A 14,588-nucleotide genomic window follows, 5' to 3' on the forward strand; every position below is an offset into this window, starting at 1 on the left:
TATATATATATATATATAATTTTTTTATGGCTTTAATGGTGACGATAAGCTAAGAATACATTGAGCCACCTTATTTTGCCGCAGGAATTAAAAAAAAAATTATTTCAGCAGATAATGTAATGTAATTTCTTCAGGTCACGGCAAGATAAAGAAAATGAAATAAATTGACAACTGGACTGATGCCGTTTCTTCTGTATGGTTGTACAGCTATACCAAAATCAATACACAGCCCCACAAATCTCAATACGGGATCCTGATGAAGATTGCGTTTGTGGAATAGAAGTGAAGCAAAATTCAGCCATTTTGATTAATCTCAGGGGGTGGCCATTTTGTGTTACACTTGCTGTTGACTGAAAGTCAGCTATTTTCTGGGATTGGTCATGTGATGTTTGCAAGATGAGCCGTGATTGGTCGCTACCTGAGTCCACAACAACTGTTATGTCATTTTCATTTGACAGCAAGTGGCAAAATGGGCCTCCCACTGACATGGATCAAAATGGGTGGATTTTGCTGCTTCATTCCTATTCCACAAAAGCAATACTTATCAGAATACTGTGTTTAGACAAGTGGAGTCATATAGAACATATTATTGTTTCTTAAAATAATAATAATAATAATAATGATGAGTTCACTTCCCTTTTGTCTTAATATCCAAGCACTTTTGTTTTTATTTGACTTTGTAAACAAAAATGTATTTTTCAATTTTACTTTTAGTCATATCCTTAATTTTGGTTAACTATGACAAACTGGGCACGCATAAGGCACACCGGCAACTACAAGCACAAAAACATACACGGTGTGGCGTGAGTGCGTGTGAAAGTTACCGGGGGGTTGTTGTAGGTGATGCAGGATGTAGAGCAGGCAGAAAAAGAGCTCGTTGCCCATGCACATCAAGAACAAAACCACCTGCAAACGGGCACACAACACCTGTCAGCGCTCCAAGCAAGCACGCTTGACCTCTTTGGGGAAGGAAAAACAGTGCCAAAGAATGAGGAAAGAGTATTCATTTCAAAAATAGATTTTTTTTTTTTAAATATAAGTGGTGGTAGAGGACACACGAAAGGTGTGTCAAATGTGAAGTTGCACATGTGACCTTGTTCGTGTAGTAGACACGCAGGAGCGGGTTTCCAGACAGGTCGATGCTCTTGTGACTGGCTGAGCCCTTAACCGTCGAGCTGCACACACGCACGCATATAGTTAGCAATTGCGGCAGGTGGGCAGCGGCGAGGCCATTCAACAGGAACTGCACCACCTGTGCAGGTGCAGCCAGTGGCTGGCGATGTCCAAGCACATGCTGAGCTGGAAGAGGAAGGTGTAGGACGGGTAGAGCAGTGCCAGGTTAACCAGCAGGCACATCGTGGCGCAGCGATCTGTCAGCATGTCCAGCATGGCGCCGAACTGCGTGCCTGACAACCACACACACAAACACATCACCATCATCGTATTATCATTGACGTTGTCATCAATATGACTTAGGTCATCATCGGTGTCATCGTCACCATCATCGTATTCATTTTCACCATTACCATATTCAATTTTGAGGTTTAATTGTTATTACTAGTGGGGAACACGTACACTGGTTGAGCGCGCGCGCGGCATGGCCGTCAAAGGAGTCCAGGAGGCTGCTGAGCATGTAGCACAAACAGGCGGGGTATGGGCAACACGGCATCAGGAAGAAGGACACCAGTGCCAGCACAATGCGGGCGTAACCTACACGCAAGCACACACAACACATTTGTCAACATGTTGAAAATGGACAACCATTGACGACAACCCATATTCACCTGTTTGTGGGAACTCTCAGTGGGTGAGGACAAGACACACCGAGTGTTAAGTCGGGGGTACTTTTCATTCACTCTGTACAACAACCTAATGCGTTCTCCAACAACAAATGACACCAGAAAGTAATAACTAGAGTAGAAATGAACCATTATTTTAATCATCAATTCACTGGGTGACTTTTTTTTCAGTTAATGGATGAATCAGAGTGAAAAAAAATGGCTTCATTTCCATCCTTTCATTCAAATGCCGGACATTATTTCAAACATAAACATTCTTATGTTTTCATTCCTGGTTTGATCTGTAACATTTGTCAGAAAATGGAAAATAAATGTTGATAATTATTTTTCAACGTAAAAACAGATGTTTGCAAACGTCTTGTTTTGATTCACCACAAACACAATCCGCCTGCTTTCATGGACATCAACAGAAATCGGAGATTCAGAGCTGAGAAGCTGAAATCAGGGGATTTGTTTAAACGTGGTCTCTAAACAATCAATTACAAAAATTGTTGTTCATCAACTTGATAATCGATTCACCTTTTAATTCCAATGACAAATACCAACGACAGGTACAGAATACCATTTTGTCTGCAGACAGATACAAAAAGGGCGACTTTTTGTTGTTGTCGTTATATACGTTCTATTAGTAAGTGTTCTTGACATTCATAAATGACATCTTTCGCTGACATCTAAATCATTTCAATGCGAAAGAGAACATTTAACGTAAATTCCTCGAAAAGGGGTCATTCGACATATCTAAAAAAATATTACTGTATTATTATTTTCACAAACTCCCTTGGTAATGACGTACTGTAGTCGTTTGGTTTTTAATTTATTTAATAATAAAGCCCCGACCGGGGTAGGAGCGTAACATGGGGCCGAGGCCTGGATCCAGCGTGAAGGCCTCTTGGGAAGCTATCGCTCATGAGCGAGACAAAAATGTGACATTTGTAAAATTTCGTAATATTTGACACTGAGTAGCAATTGGCAGCAGTTAGCTAAGCAGGTACCTGCCGATGACCCGGTCACAAACTCACCGATCAAATTAGGGACGAAGAGGAAAATGTTTTCTTGTGCCATCTTTCCGTTTCTAGGTCGTCGAGTAAAAGTTTAGTTTTTTTTTTGGTGGCAAAATCATAGAAATTAGCTCTCTGAGTACTTCCTCGAGTCGAAGCTTGCCGTCAAGCTCGCGCCAACCCTTCAAACAAGTCAACCATTTCCGCTATGTTTGTGTTTCACTATAATCATAATTAGACCCTAACGAGTCAGCCACTCGACAAACTACTCCTTTCCAGGACTGATAATGTCAACAGATTTAACAGACACGCGCTTAGTAAGAAGGCAGACTTATTTGCAAATAGATTCCAATGAGGAAATTAATAGTTTAATTTTTGGATGCTCCTATTTCCGGTATCGCTCTTCTCTGAGCATGACTATTGTTGCTGTGACGTCACCTCATCGACTCCCCTTTAAACTCCAGCGCTATATTTAGCTTCGACGTCACCAGTTTGAACCGGACAAGAAACATCGATGTTGACTACAATTCATCCATTATCCGTACCGCTTATCCATAAACAATTTCATCGTTATATTATTTAAAATTGACGGACTCATATTGCTATCACATCAAAGCAAAGTTATATTCACGCTTCAGCGTGATACGGGTCAAGTTAAATCATAATTTTCACGTTATTACGTAGTAAATTTCATTTTGTAACGCGATAATTCACACGTTTTAACAGGATTAATTTTAACTTGTACGTTCAGGAAAGCAAAAGTTCCCGTTCAGTTCAACGTCGCAGTTATACTATAAATATCAATCAATCAATGTTACTAACTACATAACGATGCTTTCTTTTCTATATAACACTGAGTCAAAAAAAGGTACGGCCAAGTGTTATGTACTGATGCTTGTTTATTGTCCAAAAGTATTTTGTTTCGTTTCTGTACAACTGTTCCCCCCGTCAAATGTTTCTTTTTTCACTTTTATGTTTAAAGAAAGCCTGATATTTGTGAAGAAAAGAGCTAAAACATGTTTGTAATGATGTTACTCTTACTTCCTGACTTCAAAACTAGAAAAATAATCTTTACATCTTCCGCCTGAGGGAAACAAGATGAGCGCATGGTAAGCCCCTCGTTTCCCCAAACTGTCTCTTTTAACGGGACCCAAGAAGACAAACATGCGCTTCCTGTTTCCTATATTCTTTGTGCCGATTCAAGTTTCAACTCACCAAAGGAAAACGTTACAACAACCCTCCCCCACTCTAAAACAAGTCAAAAAGTTAAATGTCGCTCGTTCGTCAAGTCAACGCCCGTTTCCCAGCGCGTTTGAGAAGAGCCCAACATTCTTTGTTGACCATCAGTGCAAATGAGGTAGACGTGACAACCAAAGATGGCCGTCGCGCTCCTTCGCCACGGCGGGAAGAAGCGGCCTGATGATACTTCCGCAGTTCGACCCATGCGCGCGCGCTCGCACACCCTCACTTCCACGCACGCACACATGCACACACACGCGCGCACACACACACTGTACACAAAACGAAATCAAGTAAAGCTGAACATGGCACCAAAGGATTGTGGGAACGCTCCACATGCTAATACTGACATGAGAACAAGGAATGCTGGGAAATGTACTTCATATGTTGTTGTATCACAGTAACACTGCACTGCGCTTATTCTTCTCCAGCGAGTGGTCAATGTTGGCAGTCACATTTGGGAAATAAAAATTAGCATTAAAAAAATGGCATACAACATAAATACGACAGCAGTAGCATCTATTGGTCTAGGTCACATGACAAAAGGATCCTTATGATTACTAAGACGCTTTTTGAGTTAGTACAACTATGTACATGGCGGGTCAACGGGCGCCCGCAACGTTCACATTGAGATTCAACAGAAACTTGGATCGGAAAAGAGCATGGCGCAAGTTTTTGGAAGACCCAACGGTGGGTTGGGGTGTGGTAACAGGCTGTAACGTGGCATGCTCTAACGCAGGGGTGCCCAAACTTTTTGGACCTCAGATCGACTTTTCGATCAACCAACCTCCCGCGATCGCCCCTTACCGCGCGCGCGCACGCCATGATGAGAAACAGCCTGACACGGAGGCATGCAATGCACCTTTGCAGCCTGTTAACTATCTAGATAGCTCACACGTACCGTTTTAAAGTGCTTCCCTGGGCCCTCTAGATTCCTATTCTTTGCCTGTGCCCTCGGTGAATTGTACACGAAGCAAAACTCTGAATGAGAATAATGACAATAAAAGATGTAGCGCAACAGCTCTGATCACAAGCTGCAATTGCAGACTGCTGAGCGCTAAAAACTTCCGGTGACGTAGATCACGTGCCACCGTAGGTTAATGATTTACCTGCTTTATTTTATTTTTAAAATATTTTTTCGTGAAAATTAGACTGATAGGATGATTAGGGTGCAGCGTACATTAACACAATAAAATATATTACTAACATGTACAAAAACACACAAAAGGTTGTTTTTTTTTTCTTCTCCTCTACACCCCTTGGATACACTTGGGACCTGTCCTAGATCTACCGGTCGATCAGGATCGCCGTAACGGGCACCCCTGCTCTAACGTGTTGGCGTGATGTAACGATCCGTTACAGAACTTGACACATTGTGCTGCAACTGAACATGCAGCAACGTAACGTGTCTAAAAGTACCGTAACTAGATGTGTTGTAATGCAACAAGTTGCAACCAAACAGGTCATAGCATATCATGCTGTAGCATGTCATAACACGTGACGTGTGGCATCGCATAGTAACGTGCCGAAACCTAAAGTGTTGTAACAAGACACGCCATGATGTCGTAATGTAACGTGTCAAAACGGAACAAATGGTAGTATAAAGTGTTGTGACGTAATTGGTTGTAGCCTGTTGTAACATGTGCCATGATATATCGCAATGCGTCATAACATAACATGCCGAAACCTAAGATGTCATCCCAGCATAACGTAACCTTGTCCTAATGTAATGTGTCACGTGGCGGATGTAATGGAAGTCTGCTAAGAAGCAAACAAGCGTGTTGTCTCTCGTCCTTGTTAAAAGTCTCAGTTATGAAAATAACTTTTAAAAAGGAAAACAAAAAAATCAAATCACAACTTAGTTTACGCTGGACGGTGCAGACACAAAGCTAAACTAAGCTAACTACAACTTGGAGCAACTGGAACATTTTTTTTTTTAAACACAGCAAAATATGGCCGTTGTGCTCAGCTAGGCTAAGATAACTGCAAGTTGAAGCGACTGGGCGAGTGCTAAGCTAACTTGCCGACGTGGCGGTGAAGGGAAGACTGGCACGTGGAGTGGTTTTGTTGATGTGGCTGTCTACACAATCTCTGCTCAACAGCATCTAACACCAAAAGAGGAGGCGCAAGAGCCTAGTTACAGAGTGGGGTTGGTTTTGAAAAGCACCACTAGCTGAGAGGAAGCGCCACGCGACGTCCGAGAGCAAAATCTCAAACTTGATCTTGTGCAACAAAAACTGCAAACGACACGTGAAGGAATTGAAAAGGAAAAGTCAACAGTCTCTGGGCAGAATCTTCACGAGTAGGACAGGTGTGAGCCGTTGGAAATGTGCGATGTGACTGATGTGCTCCGACTCAGTCCTCCATCGCCTCCGCCGCTGGCTGGCCCACCCGAGGCCGTCCTACGCAGAGGCTGTGGGCTGTTCCGGAGTGGCATCAGGCCGGGGCCGCGCACCCCTAGGCCTCCGCCGCCGTAGCCCCCCTGAGACGATGAGGACGAGGAGGCCGAGGACGGAGGGGAGGAGGACAGGGAGACGGGCGGAGGTGCAGGAGTGGGCGGCAGCAGGGCCAGGGACTGCGAGGAGGCGTGGGATGACAGGTGGTGGTGATAGTGCCCGCCCTGGGAATGATGGGAATAGTGGCCGCTGCCTCCCACCCACTCCCTGGCGCGCTCCCTCTCGTCACGGTAGAGGTGCGGCGTGCTCTGGTGGTGCTGGTAGTGTTGGGGGAGATAGTGAGGCTGCGGCGGCTGCTGTTGCGACTGCTGGTGAAGGTGTTGGCGGAGGTTCGAGGAGGATGATGACGATGACGCAGAGGACGAGGACGACGCCCTGCCGCCCTTCATGGGGTCGCTGTCCCTGCCGAAGCCGTGCGACGACACCGTCGACTCGGTCCGGACAAAGCCTCCGCTGCCGTGGTTCTGACCGCGCCAGGATGGCGCAGCCACAGAGTTCTGCACGCTGTGGCTCCAGTGGCTGCCCGAGCGGGGGACGGGGCGCGAGGGCCAGCCCCCTGAGCCCGAAGAGGGGCTGGGGGCAGGGTAGCCCTGGTTGTAGGCCTCGGCCGGGATGCCGCTCAGCGCCATGTTGCTGAAGCCCAGCCGCATGCTCTCCGAGTCGAAAGCCTCGATCTCGTGAGCCTGGCGCTCCAGAAGCGTCCGGATACGCTCGGAGCGCTCGTTCTGCAGGGACAGCATCTCTTCCTCGATCTGAAAGCCACAAAATGCCATTGTGAAGGGCGGGGCAAATTACAGTCTGAAGCCTTGCCCTGCCAGATGGCCCATTTGTAATATGTCAGACATGCAAACACTTCCGCGTCAGTACCCACAACATGCCAGGCAGCATTGAGCTCTACTGTATATGCAACATAACTAAGACCAAAAATAAGAGGCAGAGAAAGTCCCCTACTAAGCTCCAGTAATAGTCATCATTATAATGGAGCAGATAAAGTACCTTGCTGAGTATTACTTGATGTGTTGGTGTTTCATGTATGTCAAAGTCGCAGTTGTTTGAAGGTTTCATAGCAACTTTGATCATTTTTATTTTGACGCCCTTGACATAAAAGGATCAAAAGACGGCCGTGTTGGCAGTACCCGTTGCTCGAGCAGCGCGCGGCGTATGGACACCCTCTGCTCCAGCTCTTTGATCTCTCGGTCAAAAATAAGAGGCAGAGAAAGTCCCTTACGAAGCTCCAGTAATAGTCATCATCATAATGGAGCAGATAAAGTACCTTGCTACGAGTATTACTTGATGTGTTGGTGTTTCATGTATGTCAAAGTCGCAGTTGTTTGAAGGTTTCATAGCAACTTTGATCATTTTTATTTTGACGCCCTTGACATAAAAGGATCAAAAGACGGCCGTGTTGGCAGTACCCGTTGCTCGAGCAGCGCGCGGCGTATGGACACCCTTTGCTCCAGCTCCTTTATCTCTCGCTCGTGCTGCGTGTCCGTGTGCATCTTGATCTTGCTCTGGTAGGCGTTGAGCAGCTCCAGTTCCTGTTGCAGTTGCATGCGCAGCACCTGATACTCCGCCTCCTGGGTCTCGTCCAGTCGAAGCTACGCGGGACAAAAACTCGTCGTCAGAGTTGCGGGCGGGTGGGCAGTGGTCAAGGTTCGGCGGTGTGGAAGGTGCGCGGGGGTTGGTTCCTTGCCTTACTCACAGCCTGCGTGGACAGCATGTCGTTGATGGAGTGGTCGTACTGCTCGGCCAGGATGGCCAGCTTGCGTGTCTGCTCCTCCTTGACGCGCTTGAGCACGGCCTTGTGGTCCGACTTGGGCGTGCTCTCCAGGAGGTGGTTGCGCAAGGCTTTGTACTGACGCGTCTGGATCTTGCATGTTTCCTGGAACTGACGCTTGATCTGCAGCTCTTTCGACTGGAACGCAAAAACGACACAGCGTCGGAACTCCAGTCACATCACTTGATGCAAGTTCGACATTTTTCAACTTTTTTTTTTTTTTTGCAACAGTCTAGGTTGGTCTCACCTTAAGGCTTTTGGGCTGCTGCCGCACCTCCATGGTGTGTTTCTGGCGCAGTTCTTGCTCCCGCCGCTTGTTGTACTCCATCTGGTTGGTCAGCTCCGTCTGGTGCTGTGTTCGGATCAGCTCGGCGCGGGTGCGCTGCACTGATCCCAGCTGCCGGAATTCCAGCTCCTGAGTGGATTCGTGGTGGCGCAGCAGCATGGCGCACTCCAGATCCTTCTGGGTCTGCTTCTTGTTCAAGTCCTGGTGGGAAACGGGGGGGGCGGGGGCACAAGGATCAAGCGCATCAATCAAATGGAGAAGGCGGTGGCAGGCCGTGCCTTTGCTGCATTTGGTAACCGGGCCTTCAGTGGGCTCTGAGCTGACTTAATGTGCACATCGTAATAGCACCACGATCATGTGACCATCAATATTTTTGGGTGGTACCTCTCTGAGCAGATCCTGCTCCAGGTTGTGTCGAGCGAGCAGCATTTTCCTCTTGTACTGACGACACTGCAACTCGTAGTACTGCCTCTGCCGCCGGAGCAAACTGGCCTCCTCCTCCGCCTGCATCTGCTGCAGACACTCCTTCTGCCGGATCAGCCACTCCTGCTTTTCCCGTTTGGGGGTCGACTGGTTCTCGTTCAGCTCCTGTTGGGGTATCAAGGGGCAATGTCAGAGGTGAAACCCATGTGCTTGTCCCCTGCGCGGCTGATGTTTCTTGCCTCTTTCAGCTGGTCCTTGCGCTGACGATACTGACGCTTCTGCGACTCCAGTAGGCTGGTCAGTTCTTTCTTCTGCTGGCCCAGAATGTGCTGTTGGAACTTCTTTTCCTCCGCCAGTGCAGCTTTGGTCTGCAGGGAAAACCGTGAATCATGTCAGGCTTGCAGGCTAAGTGTCTGTGCATAGGGCGAAGAAAATTGATTCAAGTGGGAGGGAATTCCCTTTCAAGTTCTGGCGCTCACCTCCTTCTCCAGGATAGCCTGGTGCTTCTTGACCAGCTTGTCGGCCTCCGAGGAGAAGCTGTTCCTCTGGTTCTCTAGCTCCTTATCCAGCTTGAGCTGATGCTCATCCATCTCGGCCTTCAGCTTGTTCTCCAGGCCCATCAACTGCTTCTGGTGCTGCCGCCGCATGCGCTTGTATCCCGACATCTGCTCCCGCAGCGCCGAGCCCTGCTCGTGCTCCTGTATCTGCCGGGTTACCTGCGGATGGGACGGGACCAGGACATGTCACGCTTATGGCTCAGTGGCAGAGTGGTTGTTTCCCCAACACCGGAGGTTGGTGGTTCAATTCCCAGCCATGTCGAAGTGTCCTTGAGCAAGATACTGAACCCGTAGTTGCTCCTGGTGCTGCGTCACCAGTAGGTGAATGAGGTAACAGTGTGAAGCGCTTTGGTTACCCGGGGTAGAAAAGCGCTATACAAGTGACAGCCCATATACCATTCATGAGCGTATATGGCGGGACAGCGTTCCACCATTTACTTGTACACTGTTCTTTCTCCTGCTTTCCAGTAGATTTTGAAGCGATCTTTGATTTAACGGCATTTTACAGAAAACAGGAAAGTCCCAATTTAAGGTTGGGCAGCATAGCAGGCACCACTAAGCTCGACAGGAAGAAATGCAGCATGATTCCGAGGAAGAGTTTTTTATGCTGCTGCTCCCGTGAGCCATAAGAGATAAACATTGATGGATGGATATTAGATAAGAAATCCTTTATTAGTCTCGCAATGGAGAAATTCCCAATTCACAGCAGCAAAGTTATGAAAGGAAGCATGTCGAAGTGTCCTTGAGCAAGATACTGAACCCGTAGTTGCTCCTGGTGCTGCGTCACCAGTAGGTGAATGAGGTAACAGTGTGAAGCGCTTTGGTTACCCGGGGTAGAAAACCGTTATGCAAGTGACAGCCCATATACCATTCATGAGCGTATGGCGGGACAGCGTTCCATCATTTACTTGTACACTGTTCTTTCTCCTGCTTTCCAGTAGATTTTGAAGCGATCTTTGATTTAACGGCATTTTACAGAAAACAGGAAAGTCCCAATTTAAGGTTGGGCAGCATAGCAGGCACCACTAAGCTCGACAGGAAGAAATGCAGCATGATTCCGAGGAAGAGGTTTTTATGCTGCTGCTCCCGTGAGCCAACCCAGATAAACATTGATGGATGGATATTAGATAAGAAATCCTTTATTAGTCTCGCAATGGAGAAATTCCCAATTCACAGCAGCAAAGTTATGAAAGGAAGAAGTAGAAGAAAAAAATATAGGAGCTGCTGGAAAGGCAGCCACTCTCGCGGCGCCATCTTAAAGTCAAAATAACGAAATGTGTAAAAAAAAAAAAAAAAAAAAAAAAAAAATACAATGCGTAATGATAGGTTTTATATGTTGGGTTTATCGTAAACACCAACTGGTAGTGATAAACTTGGAAGCTTTTTGGGAGAACTTTGCGAAGGAGAGAATGAGAAAACAGGGGCTCAGGAATACTTTAAAAAGTGCAATTCAATATATCTCAATGAGTGTGTTCCATGAGATTAAATGTTCTTAAAGCATATTGGAGAGATGATTTTTTTTCAAATAGTCTCTACATTCCCAAGTTTCACTTATTGGAGGGGCATCTGAAATGTGACCCCCATGTGATAAATGGAGGTTGGCTGTTGTGCAGTTTGCTCCCAAGAGGAAGGAGGAAGACAGAGAACGGACGTACCAAGGAGGCAGTTCTGATGGTGGCAAAGTGGTCTCGGTTGCGGTAGTAAACTCTGCGGCGGCCTGCGGAGGGAGCCTGGGGCTGCTCCAGCTCCGGCTGGTAAGGGTCATCGTAGATGTTGTCCTGGGCCTGAACAAAATGACAGGAGAGATTGCAGACTACTGGCATGACTCCAGCACTGAAAATACGAAGTAAAATGGAATACGCCAAACCCAGACAAACTACGATTATTCTTTGGTGGCCAAGACGGCAGTTTGTGTCACTCTTATATGACTTTAGATGTGTTTAAAACACATGGGAGCAGTAAACTGATGAAGAAAAAACATATTTGACATGTTTTATCACCGATTTTCATCTATTTCAAGAGCCCACAAGGAGACGTCGAGAGTTGAACACACGTGGCGATTGTTGCGTGCTTACCGCCGGTCGGTGTATGATGGAGCTGTTGGAGGTGACCGTGTGCTCTCCCTCCTGCATCATGGCCATCTCGCCGCTGCTGTCGTCCGAGGCGTCGGCCAGGCTGTTGACAGAGCTGCTCTGAGAGCTGGCCGAGATGGACATGCTGGGCACCGACTGCGAGCTCTCCATGCTGTTGACCGTGCCCGTGTGCAACAGGTACTGCTCCACCTCCTGACGGGCAATTTTCAATATTGGATTAGATGTCAGAGGTCCGCGGAGCGGACTGTGTCCATCCCCACTGTATGCTCTCTTCCAGCTCACCTCCTCGTCCTCTGCTCCCTCCGACACGGGGCCGTTCTGCTGCGTCTCCTGGAAGAGGATCTTCTTCATCTTGCGATACTGCAAGTTGTCCAGTTCGCGCACGGCGTCCTTGGTGCGGGCGATTAGATCCATGACCACCGTCAGGGGACGCTCGCGGCACAGGAATCGATGCTGGACACGCAGCGGGGAAGGAGTTCAATTGCACGTGATACCAGGAGGGACGCGTTGCAGTGCACCGTTCAGTCACCCCTCGCTATCGCAGGTTTTTCCGGTTAACCTTTCGCTTTTATCCGGAGACCAAAAAACACAAATATTTGGTCAACCCTAAACAGTTGCATCATCCTGAAAGAGACCAAGTCGTTTTCAACAAAATTACACACACACATACATCACCTGAGTGTGTTGTGGACCAAAAGTATGGATTTGTGAAGAAAAAAAAAAACAATGAAACTGATCGCATTTCAACATCGGTTTCACCTCACAGCGATACTGTATACTTATGTACTGTGATTTACTGTTTATATGTGTTTTGATAGTGTAGGAGAGTAATTTAGGAAAAGGAAAATGGCGTAGGGATGGCATCCGTTATTTCACTGCGTTTCAGTTTAGTTTGGAGCATCAAGCCAGCAAAAGACGAGAGAATTACTTTACAAGGGTATCATTTAGTGGTTGGGACTCCCCGTAGACGTGTGGCATGCAGGTACTTTGAACTTGCTGTGGAAAATATAAATGTGAGTTGCAAACGGCAATCCTATTATATTTCACTGCTTCTTTTGAAGCTGTAATTATGATGAACGATCCTTTGGGGGGCTTTGAACTCTACTCGGGTGTGAAGAATGTTCTCACATTGAGCAGCACATTGGAGGTGGGCCGGTCCTGTGGAATCTTCTGCAGACACGAGTCCACAAAGTTGCGGAAGGAATCGGACCTGACAGAAAGAGAAGAGGGAGAGTTGAGGTATGCGTTGATTAGTGTCAGCGTGGTGAGCGCAAGCAAAAGGCCTCACCAGTGATTGGACTGCAGGACGGGGCTCTCATTCTGAGCGATGTGATATAAGGCACTCATGGCGTTCATGTTGAACAGGGGGGGCTTCCTCTCCGCTGTGACAACACAATTTCAGATTTTTAGGCCCACTGGGTCATTCATCTTTTCACTCCATAAAGGAATTCCACCCAACTATGTAATTCTTACATTCAACCCTTAACAAAATAGAAACTGGATTCAAAGTTGTGTGGGTTTTTTTTTGCCATTATGGTACACTGCCACATCATCAAATGGAACATGTCTCAGCCACAAGTTAAAAATCAATCAATCAATCAATCAATCAATCAATCAATCAATCAATCATTCATTCCACAAAAATGCCTTAATGTATCAATGAGTCGGCACCTAATCTTGGAGACATTTAAAAATGGAAAAACAACTACTTGTTAGGAATAAAAAAAAAAAAGGATAAATCTGATCAAATTATAGGATTTTATTTTTTTAACCACATTTATCGCCCCACCCCACTTAATTTGTAGTGTTCTCACCTCCTCCCTTCTTGAAGGAAATAACACGGTTCAAATATAGTTAAAAAAAAAAAAATCCAACTCAATTAAATAAGTGACTTTTGTGCATCAATGTGTCAAATCCGTTTATCGAGGGATTGATCAAAATGACAAGTGAATATGTATGACCACAGAGAAGTTGCTGGCCTACCGTTTGCTGATTTCAATTTGCCCAAAAGCCGCGAAATAAAAAAAATACAACAGGACGCCGGTGGAAACTATTGCTTTCAAATGATTGTATGAAAATGTCCTTTTCTGATAATGATTAACCCTTTCTTGCCCCCTGTAACCTAATAACGTGGTAAGCTGTTCACTGGAGTAACCACTGTCTCTGAAAGGGTAAAAAAAAAAAAAAAAAACACAACAAAACACACTGAACAACTACTCAAAGCATCTCAATTCATGTGTGTCAAACAAAAAAAGTGTTGAACAGGAATGCATCCGTTTGCTTCCACATTTCTAATGACTTGTATGACAATATCTCCATTAAGTCAGACAAAAACAAACAAAAATGTCCATACAGATGCATGAGCAAGTCACAGCTCACACACTATTTATCCATCGAACATCTCGGGTGTTCTTTGATTAGTAGCTTGTGGAAAATTCAGCCAAGCTGAAAGTGCAATCTCGTACCTAGCTCGATGCAGGTGATGCCCAGCGACCACACATCCACTTTGCCGTCGTACTGGCCCTCATCCATGGCCAGGATCACCTCTGGAGCCATCCTGGACCAGAGTGGCACCATGTTGGGTGTTTATAAAGGGGGAAAAAAAAAGGACAAAAAGAAGTGTTGAAATGCTCAAAGAGGCCGGCAAAAAGCCAGAACTCACCAGTAGGGTGTCCCCACGAAGGAGTTTGCCGGGGCCACAATGGAGGCAGAGCCAAAGTCGCCCAGTTTGACTTGACCGGGCTCCGTCAGCAGGATGTTTCCTGCTTTCACATCCCTGTGCAAGGCAACACAGATTGACTTTTGTATGAGTTGTGTTCCTTATGTTTAGTACGAATGGTCATTCTTATGCCGTCTTATTCTGTCACCGTTTCCAGATTCCCGAATGAGGTGCATGTTTCTGTGGGAACCTGGCCAAAGGCGCCGGAAACACAAGACAGTTCTGGGGACCGTTTTGAGCA

The 14,588-nt window shown here is 46.4% G+C and overlaps 2 protein-coding genes across 3 annotated transcripts in view; both read right to left on the reverse strand.

The window, feature by feature from the left end:
- The window catches only part of cdipt (CDP-diacylglycerol--inositol 3-phosphatidyltransferase (phosphatidylinositol synthase)), a 4,184-nt gene extending 1,056 nt beyond the window's left edge, over positions 1-3,128 (reverse strand). Inside the window, exons 1-5 of the mRNA XM_019866463.1 lie at positions 2,819-3,128; positions 1,576-1,710; positions 1,253-1,406; positions 1,094-1,175; positions 825-906 (exon numbers count right to left, since the gene is read on the reverse strand). Coding sequence (XP_019722022.1) covers positions 825-906; positions 1,094-1,175; positions 1,253-1,406; positions 1,576-1,710; positions 2,819-2,861 — 496 coding nt within the window. The 5' untranslated portion in view covers positions 2,862-3,128. The remainder of the gene's footprint in view (positions 1-824; positions 907-1,093; positions 1,176-1,252; positions 1,407-1,575; positions 1,711-2,818) is intronic.
- A 2,847-nt stretch (positions 3,129-5,975) lies between these two features.
- Positions 5,976-14,588, reverse strand: part of taok2a (TAO kinase 2a) — a 10,334-nt gene continuing 1,721 nt past the window's right edge. The window contains exons 4-18 of one of the 2 annotated variants that reach the window (XM_019866459.1): positions 14,291-14,404; positions 14,094-14,185; positions 12,917-13,010; positions 12,757-12,838; positions 11,911-12,081; positions 11,611-11,820; positions 11,191-11,319; positions 9,458-9,694; positions 9,218-9,346; positions 8,940-9,143; positions 8,517-8,756; positions 8,186-8,407; positions 7,962-8,090; positions 7,629-7,682; positions 5,976-7,244 (exon numbers count right to left, since the gene is read on the reverse strand). In XM_019866459.1, the coding sequence (XP_019722018.1) occupies positions 6,333-7,244; positions 7,629-7,682; positions 7,962-8,090; positions 8,186-8,407; positions 8,517-8,756; positions 8,940-9,143; positions 9,218-9,346; positions 9,458-9,694; positions 11,191-11,319; positions 11,611-11,820; positions 11,911-12,081; positions 12,757-12,838; positions 12,917-13,010; positions 14,094-14,185; positions 14,291-14,404 (3,019 nt within the window). In that variant the 3' untranslated portion in view covers positions 5,976-6,332. Of the gene's footprint in view, positions 7,245-7,628; positions 7,683-7,907; positions 8,091-8,185; positions 8,408-8,516; positions 8,757-8,939; positions 9,144-9,217; positions 9,347-9,457; positions 9,695-11,190; positions 11,320-11,610; positions 11,821-11,910; positions 12,082-12,756; positions 12,839-12,916; positions 13,011-14,093; positions 14,186-14,290; positions 14,405-14,588 lie in introns of both variants that reach the window. The other variant, XM_019866461.1, reaches the window with a different exon arrangement.

This window comes from Hippocampus comes, unplaced genomic scaffold, assembly GCF_001891065.2.
Source record: "Hippocampus comes isolate QL1 unplaced genomic scaffold, H_comes_QL1_v1.1 scaffold99, whole genome shotgun sequence".
Taxonomy (NCBI): domain Eukaryota; kingdom Metazoa; phylum Chordata; class Actinopteri; order Syngnathiformes; family Syngnathidae; genus Hippocampus; species Hippocampus comes.